The following is a 23895-nucleotide window of genomic DNA, read 5'->3' on the forward strand; positions in this document are numbered from 1 at the left end:
AACAGCTTGTTTTGATTTTGGATATCACAGTGCCAGTACCCTGGCAGATAATTTTTTATCAATTTTCATCAATTCAATATGTATTTATTCCCAGCATGCAATCCTGCAATTACTTTGCAATCTGGGCCTAGATAATTCCATAAATAAGTGTTTTTCCACTTGAAATTTGATTTCAGAGTAAGAATGCCTATTGACATTGCCCTCAGCCTCATTGTCTTCTCGGGAAGCTGAGCTTTATTTCCTAATAAAGCACCATGGGATGCAGGTCAGGCTGTTGTTTTGTTTGCTCTCCTAATTAAGAGATTTCAGGTCAAAGCAGCAGCCACTAATAGGCTCAGAGCAGAAATGCACTTCATGGACTAGCAGTAAAGTTTATGAGAAATGAAACAAAGAAAAAAGATTGTTTTAGTGAGAGTGAATCAAGTGTTACTATTAAATTATCTGCTGAGAGAAGCCCTACCAAAGTAAACAGCTGTTTCAGTTTGATGTAGCTGAATATTGTAGCTCCAGAGCCCAGAGGAGAAATCCAGCCAGCACCCCCAGACCCTGTCACTGCTCAGGGCTAAAATGCAATAAAAAAGATGCAGCAGAAGAGATTTTATTTCATGGTTTGGAGCAAGATGTTGTCATCTTTTCCCAGTCATGGCACAAAGATTTCATGCTGCCCCACAGCCCCTGTCTCAGAGAGCAGGGGAGATTTCCTGGCTCTTGTGGCATCAGGCTCTTGTACTGCTCTCTCCTTCTGATGTGTTCCACTCTGCAGGAAAACACTCCCAGGAAAACACTCTGACAGGCTGACTCTGGGAGTAAGTAATCAAAGACCATTAAACAACAGAAATGTTCTGTTCTTATGAGATTCTTTGTGCCCCTGCGTTTGGAGCTGCTGCCAGTCAGAAACACAACAAACTGATGGATCCCTCTGCAGATGGATTGCTTTCCCTTCTGTCATAATTTAAATTTTACTTTTACTGTAATGAGAAACCTCCAGTCCCCTCTCCTTCCAGTACTGAATGCAGATGGATGGCTCTCCCTCCTGGTCTCAGTGCTTGGCATGGATCTCCTCAGAAACACAGCAGGAGCTGAAATCTCTTCAGATCTCTTTCAATCTCTGAGATCTTTCTCTGTGATTCTGCCTGAGGCCATTTAACAGTCCCTCAGAATCCAACCGGCATCTCTATCCTCTCCGCAGTTGTTCTTTTCATTGTGGCTGGATTTGAACAAGGGAAGCTCCCACTGGTTTTGATGATAATTGAAAAACAATCATAATCTAGGGCCTTATCTTGTGCTTTAGAGGGGACATGAGCAGAACTGGATCATTCAATTATAAACATATTTCATGTTTACCCCCATTTTTCCTTCAGAAAAGGCAGGATCATCCTTTCTGTTGTCTGCAGACAGAAAACATCTCCTCTTCCCTCTGAGCAGGGTAAGGGGCACTCCCTGCAAATGCCTCCAGAAGGCTCCAAGATTGGAACATCCCTCAGCTGTGAATGGCACTGGGTCACTGAGAGACACAGCTTCTGACAAGGATTTACTTCTCATTAAAAACTCCTTAATGGGCTGCTGCAGAGCCTTGATCTCAGACATTTCATAGAGCTGGCCCACAAAGCAAATGAGGTGACCTCAGTTCTTTTCACCACCAAAATAAAATGCAAAAACTCACCAGGGAGCCACTGAAGCACTTGTTAACTCCAGCATCTGCAGGAATCGCTGCAGGCAAATTCTTTGTCTGAAACTGGTCTGTTTAGACTGGAGTACTGAATATTTGTCTTTAGATCAGTCTGTAAAATGCCTTCACAGAATGTCAGCACCACATCAAAACACAGGACAATTAAATTCTGCCTGTGTGGGCCCAAGCTAACACTCTGCCTCCTTGACTTTGTTTTCTCCATACCTATTCACTGATTCCTAATTATAAAGTTCCTCTATCCCTGCTGAACAAACCAGACCCTAACATGATCAGGGGTCCAAATGTATTTGCTATTTGTTTCCAACTCGTGTTTTAGGCTTTACAGGAAACTCAATATGGTCTTGTTAAACCTTATCCTCTGCTTTTAACAGCCACCTTTTTTGGCTACATCAGCCCCAGGAAGATAAGACTCTCAGAGTGTTTAAATCAGTGTTTTACTGACCATGAGAGACTCTATTTGCAAGGCCATCAGTAATTAGCTCCCATATCTCACTCCATGCAAGAGGAGCTGCTTGTCCATGATAAATGAGAGCTGTGTCACTGTTCAGGCTTTGAATTGATCTGCTGGGGTACATCTGCTACTCTTGGGCAAAGTATTCCAGTTTAGGCTTCAGGACCCCTTAGTTTTATACTCAGCATCCCCCAAAATAAGGGGGCCATCACTGCAGGGGCATTCACTGAGACAAAGTCTTTTGTTATCTTTCAATTTCATTATAATTATTCTTCAAACGCAGGGACTGAGGTGGGGAAAAGGTAAAACATATGTTTTACCTAAACATACCTAATTTCCAATTTTCATTTCCACACTTCCCTAAAGGAAAGATTTCCATTTGAAAATCAAAACAAAACCAGGACTTTTGAAAGAGTGAAGGCATTTCAACTAAAATGAGTATTTTTAGGACATCTCTGGATCAAGATCAGTTATCTTGTAAGATAGAGCATTGCTTCAGGAAGCAATTTCCCTCTTTAGAAATACTGGCTGCAATGTTTTCTGGTTATTGATCCCCGATCAAACAATCTGCAATACAATTGGAATTGCACAGCAAAGCAAGGACAGAGCTACAGACTCACTTTTCGTTCCATTTCCACAACAACTGTTGTGCTTGCCTCACATTTTAGAAATCATCAACAACATCCACAACAGACATTGAGCGAAGGAAGGAAGGAAGGAAGGGAGGGCGGGCTCTGCACTTGCCTCTTTGATGAGGTTCATGAAGCGGGGCCCGAAGCGCCAGGGCTTGTGGCGGTGGCACTGCAGGGAGCTGACGGTGATCTGGGCCGCCCGCTGCGAGGCCACGGCCACCATGAACACGGCGTCGTACATCAGCGCAGCCTCCGTCTGCACAAACACAGCCCCGAGTGAGTTATTGCCTTTCCCCACTGCTGCCAGCCCTGCCCGAGGCTCCTCGCAGGGAAAACCTCTCCTGGGCTCGCCTTGGAGCCCTGAGGAGCAGCCAAATCCAGTTCTCCGCGTTGTTTTGGAGTGTTTTCAGCACTGGAGGGAAACCACGCCGGGGAGCTACAGGGAGAGGGAGGTCAGGGGTCCCAGGCAGGCTGGAGAGGGGTTCTAAGAAGTGCCAGGTGTATGAGCCACTCTTCTCATGGCACTTGTGGGATTGCTTCCTTCCCAACAGGACAGGCTGGCCCTGCTTTCCAGGGAAGCCAATCCCACTGATCACCTGGGACACATCCCACTGCCCAGGTATCTGCTGCCCTCCAGGATCCTGGCTTTTGGCACAATCTGTGCAATGGTGCCCTAGAGAGAGGGGAAATGTCCTTTGGAGGTGTGGTTTTGGGGGATTAACTTGGACTCACACATCTAACTTCCCACTACAGCCTTAGGTCCTGGAATACTACCCCATATATTCAGAGACCAAAATTAGTGGGTGCTCTTTGTGCCCCAGTGTGTGTTTCTTTTGAGAGAGGGTTTGTGGGTTTAATGGCACAGCCTCAAAGTGACATCACACACTCTGTCCCACTTTGCCACCTCAGAAAAGTCTCACCCCCACCTGCACTGGGCTTCAGTGCTCTCACAGTGAGATGGGAATGGCTGTGTCTCCCTAATGATGCTGCACAAATTACCTTCCAGGTAAAACTATTGTATAATTAAACCAGGGCCTGAAGGAAAAAGGCAGCAATTCTGCAGATGAGAAACTGACTCCTTTATAGGAACTACAGAGCTGATCAGTTTTCTGTTTCTTTTCCATGCAATTCCTCTGGGAAATTAACACATTTGCTTCTTTGTTTGTTCCATTTACTTGACTAAATTACAACAGCATCAGTGGTCCCAGTATTGGAGGGTTTTGCTCAAGTGTATCTGAATTTAAGGACTAATCTTAAGATAGAGCAGAAGAGGAATTGGTCTTGATGTGCTTGACAGAATCTGCCCAAAATAATGCTCCACAATGGGAGCAAATTGTGAGAAGAGAAAACATTGTGAGTGATGAGTCAAGCAGGAGGAGACAATGCCAGCTGCTCTCACTGTGAAGTGTCTCACAGCAGACAGTTGTTCCAAGAACACTCAGGGCATCAAGGGCTGACCCCAAATCCCACAAACTCAATGGAAATATTCCTATCAATGCCAGCAGAGCTCAGTTTTACACTGGACTGGGCATCAGGGCTGGATTTTACTGGCTCTGCCTGTGTCCCAGAGAGCCTGGGAGGAGATGTTCGGTGAGACAGCTCCTCTGTGCTCTCTCTGCTCTGCCTGGCAGTGCTGATGCTTTGCCCTGAGCCCACGCTGTCTGCAGCACTGCCAGGCCTGGCTGCTCAGCCCTGTCCTTGTGCCACTTGTCACTGGGCCCTGCTTCGTGTGGCAGTGGGGAGCTGTGCCACCTCCCTTGGCTTGTCACTTCTCCCCTCACCGTGGCTCTGTTTAGGGCTGTGGGGTGCAACAGGTCACCTCATTTTCCAAACACCTCACCCTGACTTGTGTGCTTTTATGGCAGGAGACAGAGGCTCAGAGCCAGTCCTGGAACTTGTTTTTCTCATTTCTGTGTGCTGCTTAAGCCACTGCAAAGAAAGGCAGAGATCTCATTAGACCAGCTGTGCCTCTGGGTGCAGCTTGGGCATCCAGCAGGACGTGAACTCAGAGCTGCCTTGCTTGTGCCCTGCTGACTTCCCACAAGCTGCTTTCAGGGCAAACAGCAGAGCATGAACCAGAAGGGATAAATCCTGAGTTAATAACAGGATGTTCGGTCCTGATCTCCGTGCACTCTGCCGCCTGTCACAGCCTTATTGCCAAATGAAATGCAGCAGTGGTGCAGCTCTCCATCAACCTGGGCAATAATGGAACCTGCTGGGAATACTGAAATGATCCCAGCAAGGAGGGAGAGGCTCCCCTCAGTGCTCTGCCAGGGCATCAAGGACACTGAGATATGAAGATGCAAAGGAGAGCACGAGAGTCAGGGATGGCAAGGACAGCAGAAGAGTGCTGAGAACTTTGCTTTTCCCAGTGCTGTATTTGGGGGATTTCTGTGTGGATGCCCATCAGGAATTCCCAGAGACAGCTTTCTCCCTGCTTTGGGTATGAGTGAGCATGGTGACCCAGCCCAAAGCAGCACCAGTGTGTGCAATGCCAGGGACAGCACACTTAATGCATTTCTCCTCAGGATGTTAAGACATTTCCAAATTTTCCCTGAAATCACCTGCAATAAAGTCTATTTCTTATCACTTCGAACTCCACTCAGTCCATGAGACACATTATTTCATACTGCAAAGAGATGGCAACCCTTCACCCTGCCAAACTGAATGGAGTCATGCCGTCTCTGTAATTGTTCCTATTCTTTCCTTTCCTCCTTGGGGGAGTGCTGGGAGGAATCCTGATTCCCTGCCTTGATGATACCTCCCATCTATCTTTAAATTACCTCTCAAAAGCCTGAGCTTCTGTAGAGATGGAAATGAGGAGAAAGGGCACTTCATCCATTTCAAAATGCTACTCCCTTCCCACAGTGTGGGATCTGCCCCTGCAGGTCACAAATCCTGCACCTGCTGGGGAAGTCCTATTTTCTGCTGTGTTTCCTGCTGCACAGTGCAGAAGGTGATGGGAGAAGTGGGGCAGGCAGCATTTCAGTTTTCACAGGGCTGAGGTGAACAATGGCAGCGTGCTGGGGCATTGTCCCTGGGCCACCCCTGGCAGCATTGGCGCTCACTTAGTGCCCCCCTGGCAGTGTGGCTGCCCCCTCCCTGTCCCCGTGCCCCCTGGCTCCCTGGCTGCCCCTCGCTGTCCCCGTGCCCCCCTGGCTCCCTGGCTGCTCCCTCCCTGTCCCTGTGCCCCCCTGGCAGTGTGGCTGCTCCCTCGCTGTCCCTGTGCCCCCCTGGCTCCCTGGCTGCTCCCTCGCTGTCCCTGTGCCCCCCTGGCTCCCTGGCTGCTCCCTCCCTGTCCCTGTGCCCCCCTGGCAGTGTGGCTGCTCCCTCGCTGTCCCTGTGCCCCCCTGGCTCCCTGGCTGCTCCCTCGCTGTCCCTGTGCCCCCCTGGCAGTATGGCTGCCCCCTCGCTGTCCCTGTGCCCCCCTGGCAGTGTGGCTGCTCCCTCGCTGTCCCTGTGCCCCCCTGGCTCCCTGGCTGCTCCCTCGCTGTCCCTGTGCCCCCCTGGCAGTATGGCTGCCCCCTCGCTGTCCCTGTGCCCCCCTGGCAGTGTGGCTGCCCCCTTGCCGTCCCCGTGCCCCCCTGGCAGTGTGGCTGCTCCCTCGCTGTCCCTGTGCCCCCCTGGCAGTGTGGCTGCTCCCTCGCTGTCCCTGTGCCCCCCTGGCAGTATGGCTGCCCCCTCGCTGTCCCTGTGCCCCCCTGGCAGTGTGGCTGCTCCCTCGCTGTCCCTGTGCCCCCCTGGCAGTGTGGCTGCTCCCTCGCTGTCCCCATGCCCCCTGGCTCACTCACAGTCATGGTGCCATCACGCAGCCCCGAGTCAGGCTTGGGTGGTGCCTGCAGCCTCTCCATGGACCACTTGTCCACCACGGCCGACACGTGCGGGTTGTCGATGTTGAGCAGCCGAAAGCCCGTCATGTTCACCCCGCTGTACCTGTAGGGCTCCAGGTCCAGGGCAAACAGGTCCTAAAGCGCCGGCAGGAACACAAACAGAACCATTTCTAAAGGAAATTGTGGGGCTTTCCCCCTGTGCCCGCCCTGGCTCCTTGTGAAGCCTGACTGAGCCAAAGCTGTGTGAGTGAGGTGGGTGACACCACACAGCTGCTTTTGGGAGAGAAAAGATCAATCCCCCACTGCAGAACTGCTTTGCAAGCAACCTGCACATGCGAATTTATAGCAGTGCTGCAGCTCTGACAGGCCGACATGAGGAATTGGCTGGCCAGTGTCAAGCTGCTTCCTAAGCTGAGGGGACGAAAATTCCGAGAGACGCGGTGAGGGCTGTGCTTTGGCTGCTTGTGAATCCCAGTTTCTCCTGCTGTGCCTCCCCAGGCACCTCTGCCAGGCTGTGGCATGGATAGGCTCCATGTGCTCCGCATGGCATTTACAGGGCAGCTGGGCTGGCTGAACCATGCAGAACCCTCCCAGGCTGTGTTCGTGCCATCAAAGAAAACTTTTGTTACGAAATTTCCTCGGTGCTTTATCTGTTTGTGGTTCTGTGGTTTCCTAAGTAAATGAAACAATTAAACATTGATGAACCAGCAGTGCCCACAGTGCAAAGCCATTCACTCTTTATTTTGTTCACTGCGGTCCATCTGTACTGATGGTTTCTTGTTAATCAGCATACTGCAATTAATTTTCACTGCATTAAAGTGTTGGCCAGTCCCAGAAATGGGGCCAAACAGCTTTCTTAAGAAATTGTGGGTCCTGACATTCCTAAGGAGTGTTAGCACCCATTCTCCAGGGCTTTCCTTGACTAATGGCAACAAAGATCTCCTAGAAAAAGGGGAGAATTTAGCTGTCTTTTCTGAAACAGAGGAAATTTCCCCTCAGGTGTTTATAGTGTTCCTTACCAGTGTTGTGAAAAAGTAGTGGTAGTATTCTGTCATCATTCCCATGGAGAGGATCTGTGGAAGAGATGGAAAGGTGAAGGTACTTTACTCTGAAAGCTCCCAGTGTGCTGCAGTGCCTTTAAAAGCAAGGGTTAAACACATCACAGGTCATGAGTGCTTGATTGCAATAAACCCCACATTTTTCTTTAGGAGCCAAAAATATACTGTTGTATTTAAATGATGTTTTTATCACCTCTGCTCAGGAAAGAGATTAAAGATTGCAAAACTTCCAGGGCAAGAAAAATTACTAGACATAACGAGATGCTGATTTTAAAAATCCTTTAGTCTGCAGTCTGGGAGTGCTAAAAATGAATTTATTAGCAGACAACACGGTTGGTAGGAGAAGTGCTTAGGGACAGGTTTTTGTATTCTGCTGCCAGGTGAGAACAGGACACTGCTGAGGGCTCAGGAGTAAAGCAGGAAAACAGAAAGAAGGAAGTTTCTCTAAGTGCCTGTTGTTCCACTGGGGAATGTGGGTCAGCAGGAGGGTGACAAAACAGCTGGGATGGGAGAAACTTTGGAAGAAACAGCCTCCCTGCAGCCTTCCTCCACTTGTCTGGGAGAATTCTGCCCTCTCTGGCATCTTGTGAGGAGGAGGAGGAATTATAAAGTGGGAAAGTGCTGAGGAATTCATGGCCACGACAGCAACACAGGCCAAGGTTAACTCCTGCTCAGTCCTGATCACAGCAATGCAAGGATCTGTTACTAATACCCTTTTAGGACAGTTTTGGAGTGCCTGAAGAGCTGTTTGAAAGGCAGGGGGAAATAGAGGGATTGTCTACAGCAATTCTTCAGATTAAACAAAAAAAAAGAAAGAAAAAGGAAGGGAGAAAGAAAGCCCTGAAGTTTCTGAGCTGCAGCAGATAATAAAACCAGCTCAGTGTTAATCACAGACAACTGATCCGTTTCCAGCCACTAAAAGTCAAGCCAGAAGGCAACTATTTCACTGAAATGCTCCACTGGATTTACACATCAAAATTGCCTTTTTTATTTCTGATTTTATTAATCCTCTTCTATTCTGTTTCTTGGAGCTCCTTTATTACCTGTAGAAGAAGCTGGAGGCTGCTGCTCCTGCCCTGTTTATGCACAGATAACAATGCAGGGCTGCATCCAGGGGAACTTTTGTGTGCTGTGCTTCCCAGCTGACCTGGCTGGACTCTGTCCCCCTCCCTGGAGCCACTGGATTTCTGTGGCTTTGCAAAGGAGGTGCCAAATTTATGGGATTTTTATGATGCAGATCTCCTCTGAGCTGGAACTGCACTGAAAGAGCCCAGTGGGAAGTCATTGCAGAAGGCATGCTACAGGTTTGTTCTTTAAAGCACAACCACCCCTAAACAAGGCAGAAGAAATGCCCAAACAAGCAAGCAAAGCCTCCAAACCCCAGGACAAACAGAAACAAAGCCCCTGAGGAGAACAGCCTCAACTGGTTGTCCTCCTCTCTCTCAGTCATTAAGGATGAGAATTAGCTAAAAGCTATTTAGCACTTGGACATGTGCATTAGATACTAAATAGGAGCTTTTTATTCCAGGATCAGACAGATTTTGCAATAATAATTCATGTTTAAGGGTAATATGGCTCCTAAGCAAAATTCACACCAAAGGACGATTTAATGCTCTGATGCAGGGAAACAGGGGGTGGAATCAAGTCAAGGCAAAAGCAAGAGGAATGCTGAGAATCATGCTGGACATCCCAGAGCATCAGTAACTCCCCAGCCTCCATTCCCTGGGTGCTCCTGGCACTGTAAACAGGAGTGCCCAGGGCTCTCCTGCTGGGTGTTTGCAGCACGGCAGACACAGGACAGTGAAAGCCTGCTCGGAGCAAGGATGGATTTCAGGCTGGCACACCCCAGAGGCACCTGGCAAAGCTTCCCACAGGGCAGCTGGCCTGAGAGAGAGAGGGGAAGGCAACGTCTCTGTCTGTGTGCCTGCCCACAGGAAACTGCGATGAGGTTTCATTGCACATCGCTATTTAAATAACTTTGCATGTAATTATGTAAATAATTATGCACCTGATACAAATGTCCTATTTAAATAATAATAGCTTTTACTTACAGTGGAACTCAGATGAATGTAAACTAGGGAAATCAGCCTCAGATATTCTCCTTGTACATCTCCTGCCCAGCCTTCCCTGTATAACATTTGTTCTTCAGCCAAACTCAGATATGCTTGGACAATGGGAGATAAAGACACTTTCATCTCTAATTATCCCTTCCAGATCAGGAGCCTGGGCCTTGTCCTTTGCAGCTGTGCACTTTCAGCTGCGGGTCATGAACCACGAAGAGAATCCAAGGAAATATCAGTGGTCAAATTATATATGGCGAGCTGACAGAGACTGGATAAAAATACTCTCTTATGTCTGAAAATCTCTTTTGGGTGCCCTGTTCTTGGCTTGAATCACATCCCAGCTCTAACTTGCATTTGTTCATCTTGTAAAAAACGCCCTGCCTCATTTAGACCCATTGTCAGTCTGCCTTCGAGGCGGGCTGGAACTGGGATGATGGGCAAGTGCATTAGTGGGAACTGCACCAAGTCCTGTGCTTGCTTTCACTCTGCATTTCCCTCACTCGAGCTGTCATTTCATTTCATGACCATTAAATGCATTTCATTTTCCAATTAATTACCCCTCTGTTTTCTGAGGCTAATCCATCCCCGCTTCTCACCCACAGAGGGGGGATGTGCCACTGGTGTTTCTCCTGTGGAAGTGAGAACAGAGCTAATCCAGCCTTTTCTTAGCAGGGAGTGGGCTCCAGCCTACCTGCCAGGTTCCTGGAAGCAGCACAGGCAGGAGCTCAAGTTTTCTATTCCCACCTCTATTACTGTACCAGGAATGTACTCCACGGTGACACCTGGTTTTTCTGCCTTCTGGAGGAACTGAATTAATGATTCTTTGCGTTGTCTGTCACATCGTCTTTACAGGATGCTCTGTGAGAGCCTTAAACCTGATTAAATATACAGTGCACTTCCTCAAATGTATTTTGGGGGTGTGAAGAAAGGAGTAGGTAATTTAAGGTTAGCAGGGATGTACTTTCTGAGAGGTGAGCTTGCCTAGCAGTAAAATCTGCGCTCAGATTATTGGTCCTGGTGTGTTGGCACAAACTGAGGGTTAAGCACAACAACTCAACCTCTTCAGCCAAGTTCCTCACACAAAAGGCAGTATCAGACTGAATAGCGTGCAGGGTAAATTGCAGGCTTTGTGCATAAAACAGACTACAATTGGCAAGAGCCACATTTAATTTGCTCGGGGAGTGCTTGTCCAATGCAGACAGAGCACCAACCAAATATTCCAGGGGAATGCCATAACCAGCAAGGGAGGCCAGGCCCGGTGGGGCTGGGCAAGGGCTGAGGGAATCCAGGCTCCCTGAGCTTGTCAGAGAGAAGGGGAACAGCTGAGTGCAGGCTCTGTACTCGGGCTGAATCGGGTTATTGATCCACCTGTTCTTGTTGCGCACACAACAAGCGTGGCTTGACGGGGTTTAGCGGAAGCCATAAATAAGCAGAAATTAGAGCAGAAATCTGTCTTTTGTGGTGTTTTGTAAAGCAGAGGCTGGAGGGGGGGAGTGAGGAGGTCCCTGGTGCACACATTGCCAGCACAGCTCCAGCAGAGTTCTGGGCTGATCCTTCTGCTCCCAGAGGAGCCTTCGGGCACCTCCCTCCCTGGGAAACAAGCAGTGTCCCCTCCCTGCCCCATGGGCTACTAAACACCTACTGCCTTACCTAAATACAGAGGACAGACAAGAAGGAGCTGCTTTGGGGACAGCTTCAGGTGACCCTGACTCCTGCTCCTGTTAGAAATCTTATATAATTTAACAACACCACCTGTTTTTCCTGTGACAACTACTGGATTGTTTGCAAAGTCAGAAATATTCTCTACTGACATCAGAGTTTTCCTGAAATGATTTCTCCAGGGTTTGATATCTTGCTCCCACCCAGGGAACACTGACAGAGGGGTCTGTGAGTGCAGGGAGGGGGAGATGAGCAGGGCTCTTCCTGTAACCTGCCATCAGAGGAGAGCCTCAGGAATTCAGAGCCCTGCACACCTCCACATTTCACAGCTGCCTCTGGCAGGGAGCAGCTCAGCCCCTGAGTTATTGCTGCCAGCATCCACACTCAGCCACAGAGCTAGCTCACAGAGCTAGCTCACAGAAAAGCCATCTCCCCTTTCTTTCTAGCCCATATTTAGGTGGCTCCCTCTCCCACAGCACTGACCCACAGGTGTACCTCTCTCAATTTTCCTGTTTTCTCCCACACTTCATCCCCCCTCCTTCCCCCAGTTCTTCAGGCACTGGAGAGCATTATCTGTATCTGCAGCCTGTCACTTGTCTGGCTGATCCATATCCCACACAAACTTTTCTGCTGCTTTGCCTTGCTTTAGTACATCTTTCAGCACTCCCTCCTCTTCTTTTGACACTCAGGTTTGCTTTTTGGGGTTTTTTTCCATACTCAGCTTGGCATATTGGAAGCTTTGTGCCTTCTGCAGGGTGCCAGACATCTGCACCTTCATCTTGCTGGTCCTTCAAAATCTGTGTTGTCACCTTAACTCTTCCCCCACAAATCTCCTTTTGGGGATGCTTTTGGGCAGCCATACAGGAGCAGAGTTGGGGGACAGCCCACTCCCCCTGCCCAAACAGTGCTGCTGCAGTGCTCTCCCCACCCCTGTACCTCAGGGAAATCCTAACATTTACTGCAGGACAGCATTCCTGGGAGCAGGAAATCTCACCCTAAGGCTCACAGGGATTGTGTGCTGCAGCTGATCTGGGGTTCTGCAGGCCCCAAGTTCCTCCAGCCTGGGGAGGAACATTCCAGGCTCCACACACAAATGCAGTAACTTGCCTTACCAGCTTGGGCACAAAGAGCTGCTCTGCAGAACTTCAGTATTGCAGTAAAACACTCTGGGATGGGAACAGAAAGGGACCTTTATGGGCAGTTAGTCTGATGTTCTGCTGGGATCAGGGTATCCCATCAGATTGCCTGGCAGGAGAAATAACTCGCCCCTTATCCCTAGAGGTGCAGCAAGAAGGGAGCTGCCCTCAAAATGTATGGGGGTGGTTCTTGCAGGTCAACAAACTGTGCTTTAGACTTTGATTGTCGAGGAATGTACAGCAAGTGGCAGCAGTAATTTGTAATTCCCACCACTCCTGTGTGCCCCTGGGAACGTCCCAGCCCATTAATGTCAGGCTGTGTTTGTCCTTGCCCGCTGTGGCTGCCCAAATCTCACACACAACAACCTCTCCCATTGGTTTGAAGGATAGATCTTCCTTCTGATTCTGCCTCTGTTTCTGATGGGAAAGAAAAAAAAACCTGTTGATTAAAGCAGGGCAAGCTGAAACACATGGAGTGATGTCCCTAGCCAGGCAGGACCTGGCACGTCAGAAAGAAAAGCCGTTTGCTCCTGCGGGCACACGTGGGGCTCTCTGGGGTGTCAGTGCACCTTTTGTTGTGACTTCTGTCCCTGCACCCACAAGCCCCTGGGCCCCTGGGAGTGCCTTTGGTTGTGGTGGAGGTGGGATCAGAGGGGCTGGCAGATTTTGGGGAGCTCTGCCTCCCCGTGCCCGGTACCTGCTTGAGGATTTCTGCCGCCGTCTCGTGCGAGCAGTCGAATATCACATAGAACTCCTTGCCCTTCTTCATCTCCTTCAGCAGAGGCCGGGCATCCTTGTTCCCAGAGGGCAGCTGGCGGATTTTGATTTTGATGTTGTATCTGGAAGGGGCTTTGATGAGCTCCTGCAGGCGAATCAGACCTGAGAAATGACAGGCAATGACACAATCACCATCCCGTGCCACGAGGATTTATTGTCAGCTACACAGGGTCTCTCACACTCCCTAAGGATAATTGCTAGCTCCATATTTGCCAGCTTCCTAGCTAATATTGTCAAAGCTTTTCATTCCCATGTTTCTACTTGGCTTCTAAATATTTTGGAAGGTGTTTTCAACTGCTTGACTACAGGATATGTTTGCATTGATGTAATACAATATAAACATAGTGTAGTATGTTTAAACTGAGACAGGAAAAGCAAACAAGGCTTCTTCCTGTGCAGCTCATTATTATTCCAATTCCAAACAGCAAGAAGATAAAATTGAGGAAACCTCCTCCTAACTTTCCTGCCCGATGTCACCACTCAGCAGCTGTGAGTTCTTAGAGAATCCTTTGGGATGCAGTTCTATACCCTCAAACACGGGTGATTTCTCAGACTCGGTGTTCAGCTGGCACAGCTTTACACGCCTCAGCTGAAGCCAGTGGAGCTCAGCCAGAGCCTTGTCCAAGTGTTTAAACACACTGCAGCTCGACTGGCTAATTCAGCACTCCTGTGTAATTTGCACTGCCTCCAAAACCAAGGGAAGATAGTTAAGGGCTCTTTGAGGTGTGTGATTACAGCCTCGCATTATCCACAAATGCAATTCACCCACAAAAAATTCTTGATCTCCTGCTGAGGGGAAGTAAAAGGCTGCCTTAAAAATATGCATAGAGAGGGAGAGAGAACACAGGCAAGGAACACTTCTTGGACAAAAATCAAACAAATTATTAAAATGAAGGAGCTCTTGCCTCTCCTGCTGTGAGTGGGGATAATATTTGTGTGGAACGTGAGTGCCCCTGGTTGAGTGGCACATCTAAGGCAAGACAAAGCTCCCTCTTCCCCCTGAGCTTCGAGGGCTGCTGGCTTTCACTCGAGTGCTGGCAATGCTTGGGAAAAAGCTGCTCTGCCCCCGCCTGCAGGGCCAGGCCTGCTCCTCTCAGGTTTTCTAGTACCAACAATCAATAGAGAAAATGGAACATGATGAGCGCTCAGCTGGAAATGCTGCAGGCACCCAGAGCTGGGCCTGGCCAGGAGCCAGCTGAGGAGCAGAAACCACTGGAGCTGATTCTGATGGGAATGGGCTCCCAGCACTCCCTGACAAAGGGGCTGGGGTCACCTGGCTGGGAAGGTGCAGCCTGGGTGCAGTGCCTGGGATGGCAACTCCAGGAGGGAAAATGAGATTTGGAAGGAGTCTGGCATTCAGGGAAGCCTTCATCTCATCCTCACCTCGCACTGAGAACTGGTGTTTGTCTTCCCAGCAACAAGAAGTACTTGAGTGCAAAGGGGGTGAAAAGCAAAAAAAAAAACCTGAAAGGATTTGCTGACCCACTTCCCTCTCCTTTTCAGGGGAAGAAATTACTGTGTGCCTTAAAATATCTCCTTTGGTCCCGTCAGACTGGGACCTTGCACTCCCCAACGCTTCCTGCTGCCACACAAACTGGAGATGGAGCCCAGGTGTGGTGTCCTGCAGAGGCCAAAGCAGCAGAGCAAAGAACTGCAGCTACTTTTCTGGAGCACATGGCAAAAGCCTGACCCCCTGAGCCCATCCAGTGCCACCCCCTGCCCTGGCAGGAACACCTCCTGTGTGCTCTGAGCCCCATCCAACCTGGCCAAGGTGTTTTTATTTCTTGTGGTGTAACGATGTCAAACACTAGGGATGGGAAATAAAAGAGCTGGAGTTAACTGGCGTCACTCTAACCCCAAATCCAAGAACTATTTATACTGATCAAAGTTGACATGTTTACTTTCCTGACTCTGAGTTAATAAGATGATTGATGATTAATTTACTTTGTAAATACCTCTGCAAATGAAATCTCTTTAATATCAGGCTTTTTTGTGGCTGAGCAGGTACACAGCACTTGGTGTTTTGGAATGCCAGTTTGGTTGTGGAGTGGGCAGGAAAAGACCTCTCCTTGTTTCTATTCTGTCTAGAAGGTTTATCTAGGAGCTACTGGAGAAGGACCAGTGGGGTCCACAGAGAGGATGAGGGGTCTGGAGCATTTTTCTCGTGAGGAGAGGCTGTGGGAGCTGGGCCTGGTCAGTGTGGGGAAGGGAAGGCTGAGAGGGGATCCATCAATGCACACAAATACCCCACCAACCCACACCAATATCCCCAAGGCTGTCACAGGATGGTGCCGCACTCTGCTCAGTGCTGCCAGTGACAGGGTGAGGAGCAGTGGCCGTGAACTGAAACACAACGAGTTCCACCTCAGCCTGAGGGAGAATTTCTGTCCATGGAGGGGGCAGAGCCCTGGAACAGCTGCCCAGGGAGGGCCTGCAGTCTCCATCTCTGGGGACATCCCAAACCCACCTGGAGAGTTCTGTGTCACCTGCTCCAGGTGACCCTGACTTGGCAGGGGGATTGGACTGGGTGATCTCCAGATTTTGGGATTCTGGGATCACTTTGAAGCTGTGTTATGGGTTCCACAACCAGGAAGCAAAATGGGATCGACTATTCAAACCCCAGGGGCTCCTTCCCAGGGTCTGGTGAAGAGAGCAGCTTTCCAAAAGCCATGGCAGCAGCAGGACAGGGGCTTTTCCCCTGTGAGCCAGGAGAGCTGCAGAGGGCATGGCAGAGTGAGGTGCCCCAGGCCCGGTGGAGCGTGACAGCCCCACAGCACTCACCCGTGCTGTCCTCGTAGACCACGGTGACGATTTTCCAGTTGAAGTAGAGCACGAGGTCCAGGACGGCCCTGCTGATGGCGGCGTAGTCGGGGTACAGGTTGATGTAGAAGGCGTCCCTGTTGTCCACGGTGGGGTGCTTCCAGCGGGTCTGGATGTGGGGCACCTCCAGGGCGTTGCAGATGGACTGCACGGCGCTGACCGAGGAGCTGTGCGCCGGCCCGAACAGCGCCGCCACGCCCAGCGCCAGCTGGTCACAGGCTGGGGCACACCAGGGCACGCTCAGTGCGGGACAGCACGGGCCGGGGGTGCTCTCTGAGGGCTGCTACCCTCCATCCATCCATCATCCATCCATCCATCATCCATCCATCCATCCATCATCCATCCATCGTCCGTCCATCCATCCATCCATCCATCCATCCATCCATCCATCATCCATCCATCCATCATCCATCCATCCATCCATCATCCATCCATCGTCCGTCCATCCATCCATCCATCATCCATCCATCCATCCATCCATCCATCCATCATCCATCCATCCATCATCCATCCATCCATCCATCATCCATCCATCGTCCGTCCATCCATCCATCCATCCATCCATCCATCCATCCATCGTCCGTCCATCCATCCATCATCCATCCATCCATCCATCCATCCATCCATCCGTCTGTCCATCCATCCATCCATCCATCCATCCATCCATCATCCATCCATCCATCCATCATCCATCCATCCATCATCCATCCATCCATCCATCCATCCATCATCCATCCATCCATCATCCATCCATCCATCCATCCATCCATCGTCCGTCCATCCATCCATCCATCCATCCATCATCCATCCATCCGTCCATCCATGCATTCTCCATCTCCATCACTTCCCATGAGATCAGAGCATTGCGCTGCTCCCAGACCCACCCAGAGATGCGCCAGTGGTTCCTGAGGCATTCAGGGGTGGTTTAGAGGGTAAAGGGAGAAGCTGAGGGAGCTGGGAAGGGGCTCAGCTGGAGAAAAGGAGGCTTGGGGGGCCCTTGTGGCCCTGCACAGCTCCTGACAGGAGGGGACAGCCAGGGAGGTCAGGCTCTGCTCCAGAGAACAGGGACAGGAGGAGAGGGAACGGCCTCAGGCTGGGCCAGGGCAGGCTTGGATTGCATGGCATGAGAATTTCCCCATGGAATGGGTTGGTAAACAGTGGCTGCCCAGGGAAGTTTGGAGTGCCCATCCCTGGAGGTGTCCAAGGAGTTCCTGGACGTGGCACTCAGAGCTCGAGGGCTTTTCCAGCCTCAGTGATCCTGGTTTGATTGTGCTTCTGAAAATGGCTCTACTGATCAGCTTTATACCCTGACCTGGCTTGCTGCAAATAAAACCTTCTCTGCTGGTTGCCTTGCAGATCACACAGGTTCCTGAGCTGCCTTTCTCAGAATGGCTTTATCCCAGAGGAAGCAGGGATTCCTGAGCTGCCTGTCTCAGAATGGCTTTGTCCCAGAGGAAGCAGGGATTCCTGAGCTGCCTGTCTCAGAATGGCTTTGTCCCAGAGGAAGCAGGGATTCCTGAGCTGCCTGTCTCAGAATGGCTTTGTCCCAGAGGAAGCAGGGGCTCTCTGCCTGCCACAGGAGTGTCTCAGCAGTGAGGTTCCACGGCAGAGCACCAGGTAACACACCCCTGCAGGCACAGCAGGCTCTCCAGGGATGCCCCTGGGACCGGCACCTCTCTGCCTGCGTGAGCTGCTCTCATTCCAGGCAGCTGCAGGGGCACCACGATTCACTGCCCTCCACAATCTGTGTTTGCAGAGCAGGCAGGAGTGCCCAGAGCCCCAGGTAACAGCACAGGGAAATAAAGAACCCACACACTGACATTTTATACCCCTCCAAACCAGCCAAACACATCAACAAAGCTTTCCTTCTCCTGCGCCCATATCTCAGCCTCAAGGACCCTGCCTGGAGCTGTCTCTGCATTTTTCTTGCTCTCCCATGTCTTTGCAGGCTGACAGACAGGAGATGAAGTAATATCAGTTATTTCTGTCCACTGGTGAAATTTACTGCCAATGTTTTTAACACGGCTCCCGACTGAGACAAAGCCCTGCTCTGAGCTGCAGGGCTGCTCTCCTTGTGAGGGTGGGAAGTCCAGAAATTGCTCTGATTGAGGGAAATATTAAATACACCAACTGCCACAATGAGCTGAGATTCTTTAAATTCGCATTTAGCTCTCTGACTGTAATAGAATATGACAGAAAATCAATTATTTTCTGTTTCCATTCTACAAATGAATGTTTCACAGACAGCATGAAGTGCACAGGCTTTCCAGGTTTAATTCAGAAGCCTTCCTAAAGCATCACAGGTTTAATGTGCAAATTTCATAAATAACGTCAGTAATTCATGATGGGAAGAAATTACTGCTGTCTGTGTGAGTTTCTTGCATGTACATTAACAACTTTTTACACATTAAATGGAGGAGGCACTTTCACAATAGTCACAGAAGAGATCCTCATTCTACAGGGAATCTGAAATTCTGTATCAGCCTGGATTATATGGATTATAAATCCCCCATGCTTGAGATTCTACAGCATACAGCTCCAGCATATACCTGATAACTGAAAAAATGCAAAAAATGCCATTTAAAGTGCTTTTCTATGTTCTTTGAAATCATTCTCCACTCTTGCTAACAAACTGAAGTGGCACAAGGAGAATTTGGTAGTGCAGATGTTTGAAAGGTGCAAGCTCACCAGCCTGGTTTCTGAAGCGAGGCATTTTTGTTTTCCAGCAAATCCAGTTCCAGGAACTGGGCTGCTCTTTACAGCATTTCATCAAACTTTGAGCTTGGTTCCTAGAGGCCAAGGAACACATGGAGCTGAAGGACAGTTGTGACTTATTGTCCCTCTCTGTTTTGGCCTGTGGGTCAATTAGATGGGACTGAATTGGGCCTTAATTTTCCTTCTCAGGGGAAAAAAAAAGAAGAAAGAAGAGGCAAAAAAATTTCCACACTTGACCACTCTAATTCCTACAGTTGTTTATAACAGAGAAACTTATTTCTGCCTCCAGGCCACTGAGCATTAATATTTCAGGGCAGGGGGGCTACTGGCCTCTGGTCTTCAAAATGCAGTAGAAGTAATTTACCAATAATGGGTATCTGTGCTAATTATGGGCTGTGACATCCCACTGTGCTTCCTGTGAGTCTGTGATCATTTTTCTGCAGAATTCCAGGTGGCAAATCTGTGTTTTGGAAAGAAAAATGGCTTGGACTTGCCACCTGCCATCTGGGGCTCTTAGCATGCAGACAGGACGTAGGGGTTTATTCAGAAAGCACATGACAGCTCCAAGCCCAGCTTGATTCTTGGTTCAAGCACCTTTGAAAGATTATTTTATGGTACACATGATACAAGCAGAGCAGAAAAGGAGATCAGGCTGGGGGAAGGTATAAAGCACAAAGCAGGGATGTAACTGACACAGTAATTGAGATATTTACCTCTCCTTGAGGCTTCAAAGCTATCGAAAAGGTTAATTCTCTGGATGTCATAGGTTAATGTGGTATTAGGCATCAGTGTTCTGTTCCTGTTAATGTTGGTGACAGCAAACTTGAACGCCAATTCTTCAATATTCACAGGTTCATTTTCCACAGTTTCGAATATCCCTCCTGTTGGAACAGAGATTAATTATGGGGAGGGTTATTCACCTCTTAATTGCCGCACAGAAACAAGTAAAACATGAATGATGATCTATAATTTCTGAGTGTTCTAGGAAAACCCAATGGCTGTCCAAAGCACTACAGCAAGAGCAGGGAGGACGGTTGGGTTTTATCTGCTGTGGCACTGGGGTTAACTCAGAATTATGAATTCTGCTCCACAAACATCTGGGGAAGACGATGCCTGTTTATTGTCCAGCCTTTTCAGAGGAACATGTTAAATGCTTGTGAAAACTCCTGCGCAGCTCCTTTCTAATGAAACCAGGGATGGGATGGGCCTTGTTCTGCCTGCTGCAGTGTAATTCATGTTTGGAGATGGAACTTGGACGTGTGGATGTTTGCTGAGCTGTTCTGCACACCCTGGCAGTCCAGGATCCACGGAGGAGCTTGAGAGCAAATGGACTGAGAGTGCCCCTGGAGCTCTGTGTTCCCTCTGCTTTCTCCTAAACCCCAGCAGTTTTTGGTCATTGCTGTTTGCTCAGGGATGGGGGAATATTCTTGCTTTTTCCAAGGAAAAGGAGCTGAACCCATGGACACCAGAAAGCTTTCCAAAAGGGGACTGCAAATACCCCAAATTTAGTGAGTCTGACGATCTTCCCTGGGGTGTGTCCCGGGATGGGGAAGGTGTCTCAAGGCCCAGCCTGTCCCAGCAGACTGGGATGGCCACTCCCTGCAGCCTCTGGAGACCTTATTATGCCAGCAGCACATTCCCACTGTCCAGGGGCAGAGGGATTTGAGGGATGCGCCGCACACACAGCTGATTTTAAAAAAGAGCTCCTCTAAACAGCAATCTCCAGCTTCACTGCTTGATTTTGCAAGTATAATTTACTCATTTAGTGCAAGTCACTAGAGAATAATTTGGATTTCTCACTTACACATTTCCCCATGTTAAATTTGAGGCCCCTCTCTCTGTAATTTCTGGCCCTCTGAATGCATTCAGCTCATGAGCTGCAACCTCCTGCAGTTTTGATGTCACCTGTGTAGGAACAGAGCAGTCATCAGCTGACCACCAGAAATGGGAACACACTGGAATCAAACCTGGTTTGAATTTTAATCCAGCAATGAAGACCCTGGAGGCCACCAACCTCACTCTGGTAATATTATCCCTGGAATAAACAGCATTGGTCTGTCTCCTGAACCCACACAGGGCAATGCCTGGACATGGCTTAAACAATCTGCCAGCTTCAGCAATTTTCTTGTACACTACAATGTGCAGGTATCAGAACCTTAGAGACTTCTTCCCTCTTCCTCAGAAAACATCCAAGTGATTGCAAAGGAGTGTGATACACAAAAACAGCCCCAAAACCAGCCTAAGTGTAGGATTTGGAACCAAAACATTGAGTGGAATGCTAAAAGTCAGCAGGATTTTCCAGAGCTGCAAACTTCAGATCCCCTGAAGGGGAACAAAATCTAAAGCCTGTCCTTTCAGATCCAATCCTGTAATTCCTCATCCCAACTACACTCCCAGCAAGTTTAGTGGTTAAATTCAATTATCCTTCCCTCATTTCACCCAAGGAAGACAATTCTTTTCAGTCAGCAGCAATGCCAGCCTGGGCCTGGGCCAGGAAGGCTTCACTGCTGAGTTTTCCTGGAATCCCTGCTGGAAGCAGCAGAGCATTGCTCCATCAGGGAGGGTGGGTGTCACAGGACAGCCTGAGATAACCTGGAAATAAGGGTGCCCGCAATCCCTCCCCACTTCCAACAGGATGGGTATTTTGCCATTTGATCTTGGCAAAAATCTCCTCCACCTCAGAAATTATGACTGTGCATTCCATCACTTTCTGCTTCTTCTTTTTAAAATTTTTTTTTAATTAATTAAAACTACTTCATCCAACCACCCTTGAGGCAACCTTCATACCTGGATGTACACAAGCACTTCCTCATTTTAGGGCCAGAACCATTTCCATCCCTCTAATCAACTGCCTATTAAATGAAGACTAATTTGAATTAATGATGTATAACCAGGAACTATTTATACTTCATTAGCAGAATTCCACAGGATTTTTCCTTTTGGAGAAGAGTGCCAGCTCAGTGGGCAGCAGGAGGGCAGGGAGGGAAAGAGGGCGAGTTTTGTGTGGGTGTGTTTTCTGAGCAAACAAACCAAAACTCTGCACTACCAACGCACTTCCAGGTTCCTTTGGCCCACATGAACAGAGCAGGAGAGCACTCAGGATTTATTTGCTGGTGAGATAGCCTGGAGAAAACATGGAATCATGGAATGGTTTGGGTTGGAGGGGGCATTAAAGCTCATCCATTCCCTCGCCCAGCCATGGACAGAGCCCAGGAGGGAGTTTGTGGAGGCAATAATTCCTCACTGTGACTGAGCTGGGGGATTTGGCATTGAAAAGGCTCGGGCTGGACCTGTTTGAGATGATTCTTCTGTTCAGGCCCATTCAACTGCTAAAAGGAGCTGAATGACTGGATAAATCTGCATCACAAACAAGCTGTGCTGGAGCATTTTCATCCATACATCCCTAATGAAATCCAGCAATCCCATAAATAGTCTCTTCTCCTTCTTCTGCTGATGACTGACAGCCAAGCTCAGAATTTATTGTAAGGTCCAGGTTAAAAGAAAAATAGCAGAGTAAGTGACAAGTTTGATGAAGAACCAGTTTGTCAGATGATTCATTTGAATAAAGTAATTACTGTATAACATTTTAAAAACAAATTAAGCACAGCATTCTACAAGGGAAGGAAGGAAGGAAGAAGAAATCAATGTTAACTCAACATAAATGATGTTCCAGGAATGAAGCTGTTATTGCTGAATGTGAAAACAAGCACTGACTTTCATGTTGGGCTGCTGGTAGCTCTTAGGTGGGAAAAACTGTAAATTTTGGAGTCCTCTCTTTCAGCTCCCTCCTTCCTCAGTCAGAGAGTGAATCCTCCACAGCAAACCAGAGGCTGCTCAGTGGCAGGCTTGACTTTTCACTTACAGCACATCATCTGTAACGGGATTTCTTCAAGGATGAAGGGAAAAAACCAGTATCTGTCCCTCCTTGGAGCTTAGCAGTGGAAGGTAAGAGGGAATGACAGCCTGGGCCCAGCTGCTGTGCCAAAAGGGGCTGAGCCACGTGAGGCAGTGACAGCATCAGCTCCATTCACTCTCTGAGCACAAAAATCCCCACAGCAAGGGAAATGTCACAACTGCACAGCACACTTCAGCAGGCACACCTGGAAAAGCTCCTCCAGCTCTCCGTGCCAAGCAAACATTTCCATTTCAAGGAGCCATCGGGGACTGAGGGAGTTTGAGCAAAGGTCAGGGCTGAATCCCTTCCCAGTGGGGGATTTTACAGCTTGTGACTGGTTCTGGTTGAGGATAAACCCCTGTTTGTGCCTGGTTGGTGGGCACGTTTCCTGTCCTGGCTCAGAGGAGGAATTTCCCGGCCTGTGTCAGCTGGGACACGGCTGGCACATGGAAGCAGCCATGTGGAAGCACAGGCCCTGCTGGATGCTGCTCCGTCCCACAGCTCCCAGGGGCAGCCCAGTGCCAGCCCTGGCAGGGGCTTTGCCAGCAGGGCTCCCACAAACACTGGACATCCATTCCTGCAGGGGTTCTGGTGCTCCCCTCCTGCCACGGGGAACCCCCGGAGGCGCATGGGCACTCATTGAAACCCCCCTGGCAGGCACTGCAGGGAAAGGAGAGCTGGAACCCTAATGGCTGTGAGCTCTGTGCTGCTGCTGGTGCCAGGGTGATGTGGGGATTCAGGAAGCCAAGCGAGCACAAGGTTTGCCCGCGGGCTCCTTGGCAGGGATGTGGATTCCAGAGGGGTCTGGATCACAGGCACTCAGCAGGGCTGGGGGCACATGGAAGGCTCAGAAAGGAGCAGGGCACAGCAAAGCAGTGCTGAGGAAGATGTTTTTCTGCAGATAATTCCCTCTGACAGAGCTCCACTTGCACTGCAGCACCTGCTACTGGGAACCCCCTCCGAGCATATTTTCCCATCCTTATCTCTTAGCAAAGGACAGATTCTCCTGTGCCATGTGGTGTCCAGCTGGGAGGCAGTACCTGTGCACTCACCACTCTCATCTGCCCAGAAAATAATCACTGCTCACAGTTTAGCAGCATCTTCCTTACAAAGTCACCTCTCTGACCGTGTAATCCAGAAATTGGCTGATACCTGCCAGCTCCAGGATC

The 23895-nt window shown here is 49.3% G+C and overlaps 1 protein-coding gene across 1 annotated transcript in view; it reads right to left on the reverse strand.

Annotated features, from left to right (window-relative positions):
- GRIK1 (glutamate ionotropic receptor kainate type subunit 1) overlaps positions 1 to 23895 on the reverse strand; it is a 99944-nt gene that overhangs the window by 31703 nt on the left and 44346 nt on the right. The window contains exons 2-7 of the mRNA XM_054270496.1: positions 19545 to 19712; positions 16078 to 16335; positions 13217 to 13398; positions 7623 to 7676; positions 6565 to 6738; positions 2886 to 3029 (exon numbers count right to left, since the gene is read on the reverse strand). Of these exons, the coding sequence (XP_054126471.1) occupies positions 2886 to 3029; positions 6565 to 6738; positions 7623 to 7676; positions 13217 to 13398; positions 16078 to 16335; positions 19545 to 19712 (980 nt within the window). The remainder of the gene's footprint in view (positions 1 to 2885; positions 3030 to 6564; positions 6739 to 7622; positions 7677 to 13216; positions 13399 to 16077; positions 16336 to 19544; positions 19713 to 23895) is intronic.

Source organism: Melozone crissalis, unplaced genomic scaffold (assembly GCF_028551555.1).
Source record: "Melozone crissalis strain CALT ecotype California unplaced genomic scaffold, PUWL_Pcris_2 ptg000009l_1, whole genome shotgun sequence".
NCBI lineage: Eukaryota > Metazoa > Chordata > Aves > Passeriformes > Passerellidae > Melozone > Melozone crissalis.